Consider the following 15,494-nt stretch of genomic DNA (forward strand, 5'->3'; position numbering starts at 1 on the left):
ACACTCAACAAAAGATTTAACAACACAACTAAAGATTAACTCCTACCCCCTATCCCCTGAAACACAGAAATTGCATTTACCATGCATGTAATTTAATTATCTACGGCCCCAAACTTAGATGATTTCAAATTTCTTTTAAAGTCAAGAAGGTTCTTGTTTTACTCAGCAAAGCATGTAGAAACGCCCAAAGATAGCTTGTCAACACGGCATCTTTACTTACAAACTGCAGTTCTTTTTGTGAATCAGAAATTTGATCTGAGATACATGTAGAGTTTATCAGGCTAGTCATGAACAGCCTCAGTTGACATCTTGAGGTTAAACGCTAAGTGAGGATATGCTTTTTCAAGTATAGCAAACTGAAATCAACATGAAAGACAAAAACAATGGAAAAATCATCAAAAGCTAGAACTACAAGCCTTTTAAGAAGCTACATGAACTGATAATGAATTTTGATTCAAATTTGAAATGTTATATTTCACTGTCATCATAGTTGGGGCATACACAAAAGGATTACACTGCATCAGAGTGTGATATCAGCATCCATTAATTAAGTAGAGAGTGAGGTAGAAGTATGTTACCTTATCTGAAGAGAAGCAGTAACAGATGTACTCTTGATATTTGTAAAAAATAAACTAGAAAAAATTCCTGAGATGCAAATAAGTTTCATTATGGCTGTTCCTAGTGCATTTGGAAAGTTATGTAAATGATCACATGGATATTTCATTGACTTACATTTTTTTAACAATAGCTTAGGTGAATCTTTTTTTAACTTGTTTGGAAAAAGTTCACACCAAATTTTGAAATTTTAAGAGATAATATGCTTGATTACGACAAATGAAAACATATTGAATATGATCACTTAAAGCAACTAACAATTAACAAAAAGGTACAGAACATACGCAAAATAGGAAAAATAAAGAGTGTATAACAAATCTACACTTAAAAGCAAATCTAACAAGATCACTAGTACAGAAATTTGTGAGAAATGGACACTTTCTTGCTCTTTTGCAAGAAGTAAGCGAGAATACATACTTTCTCGCAATAAATGAGTGAGAATTTTCAATCAGCTGGCGAGAACTGCGTTTTCTCGCTCAGCATCTGCGAGAAACTGAATTCTCGCAATCAATCAGCGAGAAATTTGTTTTCTTGCTCTGCATCTGCAAGAAATTGTATTCTTGTGTATAAGCATTTCACAAAAATTTCAAAATTTCTTGCAGATGCAGAGCGAGAAAACTAGTTCTCGCTGATTGATTGCAAGAATTCAATTTCTCACAGATGCAGATGAGAAAGCACAGTTCTTGCAGCTTGATTGCAAGAAAGTATGTATTCTCATTTACTTCTCGCAATAAAGTGAGAAAGTGTCCACTTCTAGCAAATTTCTGTACTAGTGGATTAAGCTTGAAAATACATGTAAGCATAACATGTCTGTTACATGTGAATAATGTCATGAGATCCCTGACAGTTCAATAGAAAAAATATACCACGATCTTACTGTTGATTCCCTTGATGGAAAGGATTGTTCTATAACAGACAGCTGGTCATCTTTTGCATATTATTACCTACAAAGCAACAAAGAAAAAGTCTGTAAGTTCAACATAAAAGGGACATAAAAGCACTTTGCGCATGGAACTTCCATTAAACTGACAACTCATTAATAATTACTTCAGCCAATATCTGATGAGTATTATAATACTGGAAATTGTCATATCAAGTTTAAAACTTACACAGAACTGGTTGAGAAACTTAAGTTTTTGTGTACAGTCAAGATCACAGTTGAGGAACTTTGAAAACAATATTTCTTTATATTAATGCTAAGTGCAGGCAGAAAACTTTAAGTGACAGGCCATGCATTTCTTTGAAATACATTTAAAACGTTCTTGCAAAAAGACAAATTAACAATTGACCATGAGTTGAATTGACATGCACATTATGACATGGCTATGCTTTTCTTACAGGAATTAACCGACATGCTGTCATGCTTTACCAACTCAAAGCATTCATCAAGACAGAAACCTGTTGAATACTGACACTTATTTGCTATTATTTCCAGTACATTTCCTTTTCATTCCCTAATGGCCGTGTGGCATTTTTGTGTCAATTGCCTGTTTAATGAGGATGGATCCAATGCAATGTTGTTATTTTTTTGCAACTGTCATGGTGTAGCCTGAAATATAAGAGAAAACTTTAACTGCACAAAATTTGACACGCTACCTGGAAACATAGCCAAAATTTGCAAAGTTACTTTTGATCACAAAACAAAAATTCAACCATTAAAGGGAAAGATAGTTTTCCACTAGGTGAACCTACATTTGTACTTGTTACATGTAAAAAAGTAAAAAGTTATATGCAAAGTAGTAAATAACTACACTGTTTTCATTAGTCCTATCTCTTTGGTAGCTACAATGCAAAACAACCAGGTCAACTTGGTAGCAAGTAAACTCAGTTGAGACTTTTTCAAGTTACACAATCTCAAACACATCCTATTTTACATCAGACCATCCTTAAAATGCCAATCTGCATTGGCACATGAGGCTAAACAAGTTATTGTTAATAATGATGATTGGTGTACTCACTTTTTATTGCCTGTACAATATTTTGATCCAATGGCATTTTCCCGTTGGTTGACCTCGATGAAGCTGTGGATACTGCTCTCACTTCCGCAGGGAAGAAATGGTCCACTAACTTTAGAAATAATTTCTTAGGTTCTTGTCTTGCCTCTGCTAATATTGTGGAGATGGTGGGTATGGGTATCATGACACCACTTTTTGGGACAAGTTCCGTGAACTCCTTCAAGCAAAAAAAAAGGACTTTGTGTTGAACACTCTTATCTCAGTGAAAGCTAAATATTTGTAAAACAATTGTAACTGGTTACTGGCAGTCTGTATAACCACTTTTTTGTCATTACATGATAGATTTGTGCTTAGAAAAATGATCACCTTAGTAGTTTCTCGTTATAAACAATTAAATGTTACTATCATGGATGATGATTTTATTCAGCATTGCATGTTTAACTACAGTGATTACCTGTACTCCATCACACTCAAAAGACTGAAAGTTTAGTTTAGGGAAGATGCCTGATGAACGCTAATTAAAGGACAAGCTGGCCATTTCTCATGAACTTTGTTTGATGTGAGATACTACTTATATTGTTTGAGATGTTGTAAGATACTAAATGAATGGGTGAGAATGCATTGTTTGAGATGTTGTAAGATACTAAATGAATGGGTGAGAGTGCATATATTCAACCTGGTTTTAGCAACAAAACATGAAATCATCATGAAAATGAATTAATGGTCATGACCATTCTCACCCATTCATTTAGTATCTTACATCTCAAACATTATAAGTAGTATCTCACATCAAACAAAATTCATGAAAAATAACTGACTTTGTCACTTCAATGTTTTTTCAAAATGATTATCATATATCTTATTTACATACGTGTACCTCTAACAATACTGTATAAATTATCACCATGACATTATTAAAAATTCTTTATGATCTACATGTGCAAATATTGTAAATGTATAGTTTTTCATTGCTTACCTCAAGTGAACCTGTTGTCTGCATATTAGGGTCACAACCAAGGACGGGAGAAGTAGAGGTAACACCAGCAGTAGGACTTTTAGAAAGATGTGGCTGACCACCAACAACACCCTTCTCATATGGCTCGACCTGAGATATATAAAAGGAGAAGTTCATATTTCTGCATTTGTGTCAATATTACTTTGGTTGCCTATAGTTAATCTCCTTCATGTAAACTTCATAAAAGTTGTTTTTCCCTGTAGCAAACATAGCATCCATTAATTGAAAAATCCAAAGGGTATTTCCTTTATGATGCATATATACCTGCCAGTAGTACAGCATTTGTATTTACCTGTGATGTAAATACAAATTTTCTTTTGCTTTCAAATCATGTTTACTTACTTTGATATGTTCTGCTGTTGTTGGCTTTGCTTCTGTCAATATTTGGAAAACCTCTTTCAAATAGTTACATACTTCAGGAGGAGGCTCTGTAAGGAGAGAGTGCATATGCGGGTAAAAACTATGAGCAATACGCATTCAGTGAGCATGGGTTTCACTGTTCTAAAATTGTCAAACATGTCCTTTTCAAGTTATCTTCCCTGTGTATACCAAACTCTGAAGGTATTTAAGTGATCTGATAGAATAAGCACATCTGGAAATAATTCAGGAAATAAAAAAATGCACAAAATATTTTTAAATGCAGAATTTGTTTTAAAAGTTTCATAAGATGGTGAAACATGCATAAAAATGTGATTAATCTCACTTGGTATCATTACGTAGTCTTGTTTGGATATCTCAGCTGGTTGTTGAGTGTAGACTTGTTTGGATATCTCAGCTGGTTGTTGAGTGTAGACTTGTTTGGATATCTTAGCTGGTTGAGTGTAGACTTGTTTGGGTATCTCAGCTGGTAGTTGAGTGTAGACTTGTTTGGGTATCTCAGCTGGTAGTTGAGTGTAGACTTGTTTGGGTATCTCAGCTGGTTGTTGAGTGTACACTTCACTCTCATCATCATCATGATAAAGTGGCTGCATTGCTGCTGCAATGACCCCTCCAGTTGTTGTATTGGTATCCAAGTCATGCATGGTGACATCACTATCACTGTCATTTAGTAAGTCCAGAAAAGATTCTTGCTTTTGTGCGGTAGGTCTTGGTCCTGATTGTGATTGAAACTGGCTATTTATCTCCACTTTTGACACTGGCGTTGCATATGCTCCGTATGTGCATGGCATGGCAGAAGATGATAATTTTGTATGTGGTGAAGGGCACATTGGGGACACTGATGTTGTGTCGCAAGAATGCTTCACACATTTGTTTTGGGCTGTACTCAGTAGGTGAAGTGTCCCCGGTACTTGCTGTAGAAGATCTGTTGAAGTGTTCGGCAAAGTACTGAGCAGTAGTTTCTCTGATAGCATTATTCTTAGCCTTTTCTATTTGCAGTTTCTTTTCTTTTGATAATCCTGGCTTCTTTCCTTTGGCAACTTTACTTGGAGAGTTCTTATCAACATCTTGTTTCTGCTGCTTGCCACTGCTTGTTTTTTGTTCAGCTTGCTTACCATCTGTGCTTGCTTTATGTTTCATTCCTTTTTTTGATACTGTTTTATCTTTTTTATTGATAGTTTTTGATTTTTTCTTTGGAGATAACTGGGTAACTTCGCACGTTTCCATTGCTCTCCTCTTCTCTGTTGCCTTCCTTTCCCTGGGTCTTTGCAGCTTTTCTTTTTCCCGTGCTTCTTTTAATTTCGCCACAAACTCCAATTCTTTTCTCTTTACTTCTCTTTCAGCACCTTAAAGGAAAACAAAGACTTTATTATATATCAATATCAGCAACCATTTGGTCGATTTCTGTCTGATTATACATGTAATTGCATTTCATTTATGCTTTACTTATACAATGGACTTGCTATTTGTACAAAGCTGAAAAGACGAAACATTTCTTTGAAATAATGAAAATGTAACACGAAGTTTGAAACATACATAAGGCTTGTGAACAAAAACAATGTAATTTAATTTTTTGTAAATGTTTTGAATTTGTATGAACAATACTCAAAAAGTGTAAGTGGTGAACAGATTACCAAAAGAAATATGTTGTACCATCATCGGCATGACTGCAAAAGTGAATTACAAAGGTAATGCCTGATGCTACATAGGCAAATAAAGCAAACACTAATCCACATTAGAGATAATAAACATACGATGGTTGATTCGATCGCCATGATCTATGAAGAACTAGTGGGTGACTGCTTTTGGTATACTGTTGAAGTCACTTTACCTCCTGATTAGAGATCAAACTGTCATTATTAGGAAGACGTTGATAAGTAAATATCTGTCATAATTTGATGATGCACCATGGTACACTTCCCTAATTCGTCATGCATGTTGACAGTACCAGCGTTGTGTTTGACATATCAGTCTGTCACTAGTCCAAATTCCAGTCTATGTAGCCGACAATGAGATGCTAATGATATGCATAGTGTACAAGTCTGAAGGTCTCCTCGACTAAGCTGGTTGCTCACTTTCTACAATTTTTATGGTATTTTATACAAAGTCACAGACTTATTCTACCTGCAACTTAAAACTGATAGTGATTTTGTAGCTCATTCTTTACTATTTTTCACAGTATTTGATAACCGGTATCAGACAGTTCGTGTCGGCTATACATAGACGATCTGCCCAAATTCCACTGTGATGAGATCACACATATTACACGAGTATGGTCCCCTGCATGTTCAAAGTCTCTGGTCTGTGCAGTGTTCAAAATTTGAGTTTATAGCAGATAAGCGCAATATTTGGGTGACGGATGAATTTGACATTTTTTTGTTAGAGCAACAAAGTTTTTTTAGTGTACGATAAGATATTGACGGTTTGTGTAATGTAATTTTCAGCAAAAACCGCGCGAAATCCTTTCGATAAACAGATACGGCTAAGGGGCGCTGCGCGCTGCTGTCTATGGGCTAATCAAGGAGGTGGCACAGCGGTCTATGCATCCATCTTCAGTCTACGATAATGTTTTCTCAACCGATTGTTGTGGGATGTAGTTTTAGGTCAGTTATACACACGCTTTTAAGGTTTTAAAACGATGTACTCACCTATTTTAATGACCTTCGCATCGTATACGTTACTTTCGTTCTCTGATGTTTCAGGGTTGAACGTCGTCCATCTCACACCAACAGTTGTTTTTTCCTCGGGATTTTCGGCTGTTATCGATGATACAGGGACTGATGCATAACTGTCATCTTTTCCGAAATACACAAGTGCCCAAGACATTGTTGAAAGACTCGAAAGATCAACATGCGAGCCCAGCGGCGATCAGAGCAAAGCGTATAAGCAGTACTGCTGGTAGTTGAAAAGCGCGCCTGAAATACCTTTACTGCGCACGCGCAATTTTATTCAGATCACTTTGACCCGGAAGTAGTAGGTTTGCGTGTTGTCCCCTAGCGTCTACGTAAAGTTTACAACTTCAGTTTATACCGATACGTCTTTTTTAAATCAAATTACGCGTTGCTATCCAGTCATGTCAAAAAGGCGACGAATTACTGTTAGGACCATGTTAGGTAAGTATTATTGCCAGTATTAAACAGACTGGAAAATATGCACAATGAAAAATGTGATATAGGGGAGCACAGGTCATCTAGCTCGACCATGCAAAATATCTGTTGACGGCCACCTCAACCCCGGTACCAAAGTCATTTAGACCTCGTCATATTTTTATCCTTACATGACAACATTGTTGTTTGCTTCGAAACGATAATTTGGCTGTTTGATACGCTAAATGCAGGCGGTGTAGTACGTACTCCACGACCACGGCCTTGCGCCTTCGCGTCCGCGGAGACGATTTGCTGTGTATTATACGTATATGCATCTGCCAACTAGCGTCTTCAAAGTGCTATGAACATCGATTAAAACTGACGACATGAACTGACGAGACAATAATACACGTGTGTCTCCATAGTACCGAAGGATAAGTATGAGGGGTCGAGGTTACCTGCAGGGCTGACGGGCATTGGCAAGTAAAACAATGCTCTTTTGTTTGGGTAATACACTTGAGTTTATATAAGATATTCACACAAGATTTTTAGCTAACGTGTGCTGATAATGTTGGGTTTGCTACAAGTTCAGTTCTACTGGCTATCCTGTGTTAATGTTTTTGTACAATCTACAATAATTTTGAAGGGCTAAGGCAGGAATGCATAACCTAACACAGAAGAAAAATCATGATTAAAGGTATTTCTCGGGAGTACATGAAGTAACATACAAGAGAGACCATAAAGACAAAGCTATATCCCAACGTCATTGCTATATACACATGCAGTTGGTAAAAACAGTATGATTAAGCATTGCTGATGATATTTTCACAAGGGAAAGCCTTACTGTACTGAATGTCAGTATACTTCTGAAATCATTTTCCTCATTGATGTCTGTCATAAGAGCACAACCTATTGTTTGTTCTGTTGCAGATTAATATTCTTTACTTTGCATTTTGACACTTCTTTTCTTTTAGAGGAGTTTCGTGAGCAATCAAGTGCAGATCATCAATCTACTACATCAATAGAAGATGGCCATGCTGGGAATGGTGCATCACATCTCTGTAATAATTCTTTGTCTGCTCTAGAAACATCACAAGAGGCAGTAGGTCACTTTCATACAGTTGACACAGAATCAAAAGTTACTAATGCAACACACACTAATGACAGAATGTCTTTAGAAAGAGATCAAAGCATGGATGCTGCTTCTGATACTGACTTGTCCAACCAAGAAATGTCGTTTGATGAAAATATGCTCATATCACACAAGAAAGAGGCAAAGAATGTGAGTACTTGGAAATGATAAACAGTATGAACAATTACTCTGCAAAAATATAGAATACACAGGTGATGATTGGCTCATCGAACATCTTAAACTGCAGAGTAGTTGTAATGATGATCTGAATGAGATTGGTGAGATGGCAGATGAAATAAAGGAAATGATGAAGAGGCTACAGCTGACGCTCCAACAGAGAAAGACTTCACTGATTACTTCAAGACACAGAGTGAGGCTGAGGACACTTATGCCAGTGATAGACAACCAATATTTCCATCAGCAAAACTTAGTGTTGGAGTAAGCATGTTATTGATCATCACTTATGTTCTGAAATATCACTTGTCTGGAGAAGCTCTTACAGATCTGCTGCAGCTGATTAACCTCCATTGTGCTGCCTCGCATCCTGGTTTGCAATCAATACATGTATTTTTTAAATACTTCCAGAAACTTCAAAACCCACTGGTCTTCCACCATTACTGTTCATCATGTTTGTTTAAATTGGACGATCCATCTGTTGTGATATGTCCCAATGATGTATGCCACAATGATTTATCAAAGCATGGAGCAAAATCTTTTTTTATTGAAATTCCTATTGAAGCCCAGCTGCAGTCTTTATTCAGTCGTGGTAACTTCTACGATGATCTTGCACACCGTTTCAGACGCAAGAAAAAACATCAAAAAGATATTGCAGACATTTATGATGGATCTTTGTATCAGCGTCATTTTGTAAACAATGGGATTTTGTCCCATCAGGAAAATATCTCATTGATGTGGAACACTGATGGGGTTCCAGTGTTCAAATCATCCTCATATTCCCTGTGGCCTCTTTACCTAACTATAAATGAACTCCCCCTTGACAAGAGAACCAAAAATGAAAATATGCTGTTTGCTGGATTATGGTTTGGTTCTTCAAAGCCACAAATGTTGACCTACCTGCAACCCTTTCATTCGACATTTGACAAACTTGAAAGAGAAGGTGTGGCAGTGGAGACAGCAACGGGACAGTCTTTCAGGTCAAAAGTGATCCTGATATGTGGTACATGTGACTTGCCGGCCAAGAGTTTAGTTTGCAATATGATTCAATTCAATGGATTTTATGGATGTGTCAAGTGTCTTCAACCTGGTAAAACTGTGACAACAGCAAAAGGAGGGCACGTTCACGTCTTTCCATTCATTAAGGAGGATGCTACTGGCCCAAAGAGGACACATGAACAGTTTCTTGAAGATGCAAAATCAGCATTTGATTCTGGTAAGTTTTGTTATTAAAAGGGAAGTTCACCCAGGCTAATTTTTTCACATGTGCTAACTTTGGGGTCACTTATTTGGAAAAGCCTCTTTCGCCAGTCATAACTCACATGATCTATTACAAAATTGGACAAAAATACTACTGATGGAAGTTGCAGTTTAGGGCTTCATCAACTACATGTATTTTGAATCATGGGGGAAAAAGCGCCAAGCTTGGCGGGTTTATTTCCATTAGTCACAATACATTAGGTTGAAATCACCCTAAACAGCAAGTATTTTGGGGTTTTTTTTGGAAAAAAATTGCACAACTTATGAATGGCAAAAATGGCTTTAGTGGAATAGGTGATCCAAAAGCTAGCACATATGTAAAAATCAGCCTTAGTGAACTTCACTTTAAAGAAACAGTGCTTGCATGATGTGCAGACTCAGAATATTGCACTGCAACAAAATAAGCCTCAGGCATGCAAAATTCCATTGAATCTGTTGAAAATAAAACATTTGCATATTGTCATTGTTAAAGAGTGATTTGATGTAAAACTTACAGGAAGTAGAATGTTTAATGCTGAATATTTTGTCAAACACTGCTGCTTAATGCAAATTCAAGCTCATGATCAGCATGAGCTGTATTGACAAAACAAACCGCCTAAAGGCAAAAGATCTGGAATGGGTATTATTTAATGTACATTGTTTAAGTTAAGTCACATGAAACAAATTGTGTATTGCAAATGTCAGTGTTTGTTTCTGTTACTAATTGTTTCCAAATCATTTTCACAGGGCGACCAGTACATGGAGTAAAAGGACCCTGTTGGTTTGGTACTCTCAAACACTACGACATTGTTGCTGGATGTGGTATTGATTACATGCACTGTGTACTGCAAGGGGTGGTAAAAACACTGTTTTCGCTCTGGTTTACCACTGAAACAAGTGACATGGGATTTAACATCTCTCGCAAGATAAGTGAAGTTGATGCCCGTTTACTTGAAATTCAACCTCCAAATGAGATAACAAGATGTCCTCGCTCTATAGAAACTCATAGGAAGTACTGGAAAGCTTCAGAGATCCGTTCATTTCTCATGTACTATGGAATGGCTGTGCTTTTTGGAATTCTTCCTCAGATGTATTATGAACACTTTGTGTTACTATCACAGGGAATTTTCATCCTTGCTCTTGAGTCAATATCAGACGACCAACTACATCAGGCAGATTATTTGCTCCGTCGTTTCTGTTTAGAGTTTCCTATTCTGTATGGGGAACGATATATGTCACATAACATTCACACACTTTTGCACCTTGTTGATGATGTTAAAGTACTGGGCCCACTGTGGACACACAGTTGTTTCCACTTCGAAGACAAAAATGGATTCCTGCTAAAACTTATACACGGTACACAAAAGGTTGAGTTACAGATTATAACAGCAGTAGCACTTGTTCAAAGGCTACCTCAAATGGTCCAAAAGTTAGAAATGGATGTTGAAAGTTCAGCTTTTTACAAAAAGATGACAAGACCATTTCAACGAAGATCAAACGAGGTATCAATTGTTGGTGATATTTACAGGATAGGGTCACCTGTAACTTGCACCATTGATGAACAAATTTTCTCTCTTTTGACAAAATCCCTAGGTTTTGTTCCTATTGCAAGGCAATACTGCAAATATGTTCGTTTAAGAATAGGGGCAACAATTTATCATTCTAAGGCATATAAGAGGGTGTTTAAGCGAAATTCCTACACTGTTATTTTCAAGCAAGAAGACATATATCAATATGGAATGATTGAATATTTTATGCAAGTTAAACCACAGTGTCTGTGCAGTGATCCATATATTTGTGATTGCCAAAGCAGGAATTTTGCTCTAATAGAAAAGTTACAAGGCAGGGATGACATTGACTTGTTAGATGGTGAGCACAACCTTAGAAAATCAACTTTTCATATTTCTGTTGTTAGTCCTCCATCAAATGACTTTATAATTGTTGATGTTACGGATATACTGGCAAAGTGTATTTGCATGAATTTTCAGGACATTCCTGACCTAGTTTTCATTGGTCACTTTCCAAACCGCATTGAAAGTGATTAGTATTAGCACTGAATTCACAGGCATGTATTGAAATTTCATTCCTTGACTTTATTTGACAAGCACAAGTGGGGCATTCCACAAAAATAAATCTTCTTAAGAAAGGATTCATCCTAGGACTATGATGTGTTACATTTCCCACCATCAGCCATGAGGCCCTTGCATGCTTTATTGGTGTACTGTCTCATGTTTCTTTCAATTTACAATAGGAATATACTATGATCAAAATAACCCTGAAAATACTACTGTATACGGTAATGAGGAAACTTAAACAGCTCTTTACAAATGACCAACATTCTAATGGATATCATGTACAGATGATTGACCATAATTTTAACCTCCTTTGCCTTCATTTTCTTATCTTTCTATCTACAGGCATCAAAGTGTAATTTTTAAACCCTTTAGACCTCAGGTTTAGTCGACTAATGCCATTATGATTCATGCTGTAAGCTGTAGAACAGATAGAGTATCTCTACAACCATTCAGTAGCAGTTTTTTACACTTGATGGATGGTTCCTTTGCAAATACCTCCAGAATTTTTCCCATTGTTCAATTGTCATCTTTACAGATTTTAGTAAACTTTGCAATTTCAACTTTTATGACAAAACTACTTTGATCCCTGTGATATTTTGCATGTGCATTCCTTGAATTTAAGTGGAGTCATAATTGTTCAATATTTACCTAATTAAAATAATATTTGTATCCATCAGTAAATTTTGGCATCCTTGAGTTAAAATAATACTCCATACACATACACAAGGGCCCTTGTATTCACTGATTAATTCTACTTATTGTTATTGTTGTGGAATTTTTCTTTTCAATTCACTAATTTCTTCTGTCTCTATATATCATATTGTATTGTATGTATTCCAAAACATGTTATCTTTTTACTGATGCCTTCTGCCATGGGGCCTGCAGTTTGCTAATCATACAATTTAAGGGATTAGATTGTTAGACATAAGCAAGCACCAGTGCTGTAGATGTAATTTCAGATTTAGTTACAATGTAGACAAGATTGTGCTTTTGAAGTAGGTGTAGATGAGTTTTTATTGGCCTAAGTGAACTTTGTAGATGAAACTCCCTTAGATTGGATGGTAGATCAAACGTAGATCAAGGTAGATGAAGTTAGTTCAAATTGTAGACATAGGCATGTCTGGTGTGGACAATATCTGTAGACAAAGCTTCATGTAGACAAACTGCTGTGGCTGTTCATCTACAAAACCCTCATGTAGATCTACATAAAGTCTACTGCAGACGGTTCGTAGATCTACTCTCGTCTACAGTAGACTTAGACTTTCCGTAAGGGAATCTACTGTCAAATAGTGAAACTAAGCAGGGCATTTGCTTGTAAGTTGGATTTTAGTATCGATGACACGGACTGTGAAACAAATAAAACCATAGACGCAATATTGGGTCAATGGTAAAACTAAAATGATGTCAGATTGCTGTGGTGATAGTGAAACAGGTACAGAGTAATGCATTTTCTGTGCATTTGATCGTTGGCAAATCTTCGTCAACTTTAAAGATTTTTAGGGCATTTTCTTGCCATTACGTGGTTCGTTTTACAAACTGACATGATCACTTGTTGAACTTGGAAACATCGCACTCAGACTGAACAGTGCACGGTGTAGCATCGGTGACATCGTGATACCGCGCCGGGCGAGTGCTGTCATTGATGTACTGCTCGCGAGTGGAGTCACCTCTCGACCCGGCCTCTCGACACACAAGATCTATATCTGTTTGAATGTTGTTGTTCTCTGTGCATTGTGTAATTATTTGTATCAGTTGAATCGCATTTCGAACCAAAAATGAGTACATCGCAATGACAGTTGCCGAGACCCTATACGTTGCTTACAGCCTCCGTGTCTCCGACCCACTCCAAAAAGTGGGCTTTGCGTAAGTATTGAAGGCAGCTGAGCACATCGTGTACCTAAGCCCTGCGTACAGGTCTGTGTGTTCCCGGCGTTATACGGCCTCCACGCCATATAACGCCGGGAACACACAGACCTGTACGCAGGGCTAATCATGTACCCAGCCGAGTTGGGTGTGCTCAAAAACGAAACTCAATGCAAGCTTGGATTAAAAATGGGTTGTTTTTGGTGGAGAAACTGCACGCCGCAACCGAGGTGCTGCCAGCGATTTTGCACAGCCCTGCCACGCATTCTGACATGATGTAGGCGTGTCAGTCGCCAAGTACATTGCTTCAATTTCGCGATCACCTCGACAATAACGTGACTGTCTACTGAAGTTTATCCCTTCATTTTACTCTGTTTTCACATTTCTATGACCAAAGGCTTTGGGCAAGTCTACATACCGGTATGCATATGGAGGAACAAACAAGACGAAAAAAATCCGCCACTATAGGTCTTGTTGTCGACTTCTTGCAGCTTGTAGGCATTTGAAATGCCGTTATAAAATGTGCTCTCTAGCAGCAAAGAATGGTGTATCTAAGAGAAGGATTGGCTGTCAAGATCTCCATGAAAAACTGGCCGTCAAATTGTAACTGAGCAAACGGCATCGGTAATAGGGAATCCCGAAACTGCAATACTGCGCTTTCAACTTTCACTTCGCGTGGTTACATTTTTTACACGCGGATGCTTACAGCGGCCCAGATAGCAGTTAGCAGTGTGGTCTGATCGCAGGTCACCTTGCCAACTCTGAGGTTAAAAGTAGCCCACCATTAACCCCTGACCCAAGGTTTTTCTATATAGTGTATGCAAACGGGATGGAAGTTGTCTATTGTCGACCGTTTTTTAGACATCTTTCAGTAAGTCGAATAACATTATCAACTGCTTGTTTGCAACAATATGAGGTCAAAAGATACAAATAATGTCCCTTTAATGCATGCAGTGAAAACACCTCTATGAAATCTTTTAAACCAAAATTTATAATACTGTGTATCACTCTCTTGCTTCTGATACACTTTAGAAGGATGTTAAAATGTTGTTTTAGATCATTCTCGGAGTGAGCTGCATAGCCTTGCAGCGAAACTTTTAGCAGTGCTTGCATTAAAACTTTCACTTAAGCTCTGGGTTACTATTAAATCAGTAAACTTTTGAAGACTCTGTTGCCGAGGTACACACATTTCATCGCATGTTGCGGGATCATTGGAACCATATTTAGGTTTGATTGGAAAGAATTACTTCTAACTCTAGATTGTCTACATATATGCCTATAATAGGATCTTCATACTCTCCAAACCTGAACTTGCCGCCTCTATCACTAATATGAACTTTGTTGTCGACACTTTCCAATTTTTTTATTGCGTCTGAAATAGAAACGATTGCCATTGTCTTATCATAATATATCTTTACAAAAATTATTTTAATTTTTTTTCTGTGATGTAGATATCACAGAATATCATTCATGTTCATAATGGGCCAACTGGAAGTGGTAAGAGTTACGATGCAGTAAATTTGGTCGCAGGCGACAACTCTTCGCTCCAGAACCGACTTTTATCATGGAAAGAGGAGAGTGCCGATTTTCAGAACCAGCTTATAGAACATACTCTTAGTTTACAATGTGCAGCGCGGAAGGGGGGTTGGTGCATTGGACTACACATTTGTGACTTAAGTATAATTCAACACCTAACTTTTTCTCGAATTAGAGGTGTTTCCATGTAGTCACAAGAAAAACAATAGTTTTTAAGGGCATTTGTCGATTTACACAGTTTCATTATCATATTCAAAGACTCGCCTTGGGAATATTGCAAGCGGAATATTCTGAGTCGAGCAAGACCATATGAAATAGAGCCTCCGTCCGCCTTAAAAGAACTGGAAAAGATACATAAGCAGTTCAAACGGACTTTCTTAGAAATTTGTAATGACTACAGACTTCTGTGTTTGATAATTAATGGTA

General features: G+C 37.3%; 2 protein-coding genes across 3 annotated transcripts; one reads left to right on the forward strand and one right to left on the reverse strand.

The window, feature by feature from the left end:
* Positions 1 to 300: 300 nt before the first annotated feature.
* On the reverse strand, positions 301 to 6,951 carry LOC139129565 (zonadhesin-like). Of its 2 annotated transcripts, none has more exons than XM_070695210.1 (6): positions 6,612 to 6,951; positions 4,289 to 5,309; positions 3,928 to 4,013; positions 3,547 to 3,675; positions 2,574 to 2,787; positions 301 to 1,559 (listed from the first exon to the last, which is right to left on the reverse strand). In XM_070695210.1, the coding sequence occupies exons 2-6, from the start codon at positions 4,935 to 4,937 to the stop codon at positions 1,522 to 1,524; spliced, it is 1,116 nt and encodes a 371-aa protein (XP_070551311.1). In that variant the 5' UTR covers positions 4,938 to 5,309; positions 6,612 to 6,951; the 3' UTR covers positions 301 to 1,521. The 2 variants fall into 2 exon arrangements, with proteins under 2 accessions (XP_070551311.1, XP_070551312.1); XM_070695211.1 differs by lacking the exon at positions 301 to 1,559 and adding an exon at positions 2,074 to 2,164.
* A 1,518-nt stretch (positions 6,952 to 8,469) lies between these two features.
* LOC139129564 (uncharacterized) lies at positions 8,470 to 12,937 on the forward strand. The gene is made up of 2 exons (XM_070695209.1): positions 8,470 to 9,571; positions 10,342 to 12,937. The coding sequence occupies exons 1-2, from the start codon at positions 8,626 to 8,628 to the stop codon at positions 11,637 to 11,639; spliced, it is 2,244 nt and encodes a 747-aa protein (XP_070551310.1). The 5' UTR covers positions 8,470 to 8,625; the 3' UTR covers positions 11,640 to 12,937.
* The last annotated feature ends 2,557 nt before the right edge of the window (positions 12,938 to 15,494 follow it).

The sequence above is a fragment of the Ptychodera flava genome, chromosome 3 (genome assembly GCF_041260155.1).
Source record: "Ptychodera flava strain L36383 chromosome 3, AS_Pfla_20210202, whole genome shotgun sequence".
Classification (NCBI taxonomy): Eukaryota; Metazoa; Hemichordata; class Enteropneusta; family Ptychoderidae; genus Ptychodera; species Ptychodera flava.

Bases quoted from the DNA above. Each gene is read 5' to 3' on its own strand.
- LOC139129564 (XM_070695209.1), top strand. From the start codon at position 8,626: ATGTTATTGATCATCACTTATGTTCTGAAATATCACTTGTCTGGAGAA. The intron at 9,572-10,341 runs GTAAGTTTTGTT...TCATTTTCACAG, and splicing joins AAAATCAGCATTTGATTCTG to GGCGACCAGTACATGGAGTA.
- LOC139129565 (XM_070695210.1), bottom strand. From the start codon at position 4,937: ATGCTATCAGAGAAACTACTGCTCAGTACTTTGCCGAACACTTCAACA. The intron at 4,014-4,288 runs GTGAGATTAATC...CTCTCCTTACAG, and splicing joins AGACTACGTAATGATACCAA to AGCCTCCTCCTGAAGTATGT. The intron at 1,560-2,573 runs GTGAGTACACCA...GTTGCTTTGTAG, and splicing joins TATTGTACAGGCAATAAAAA to GTAATAATATGCAAAAGATG.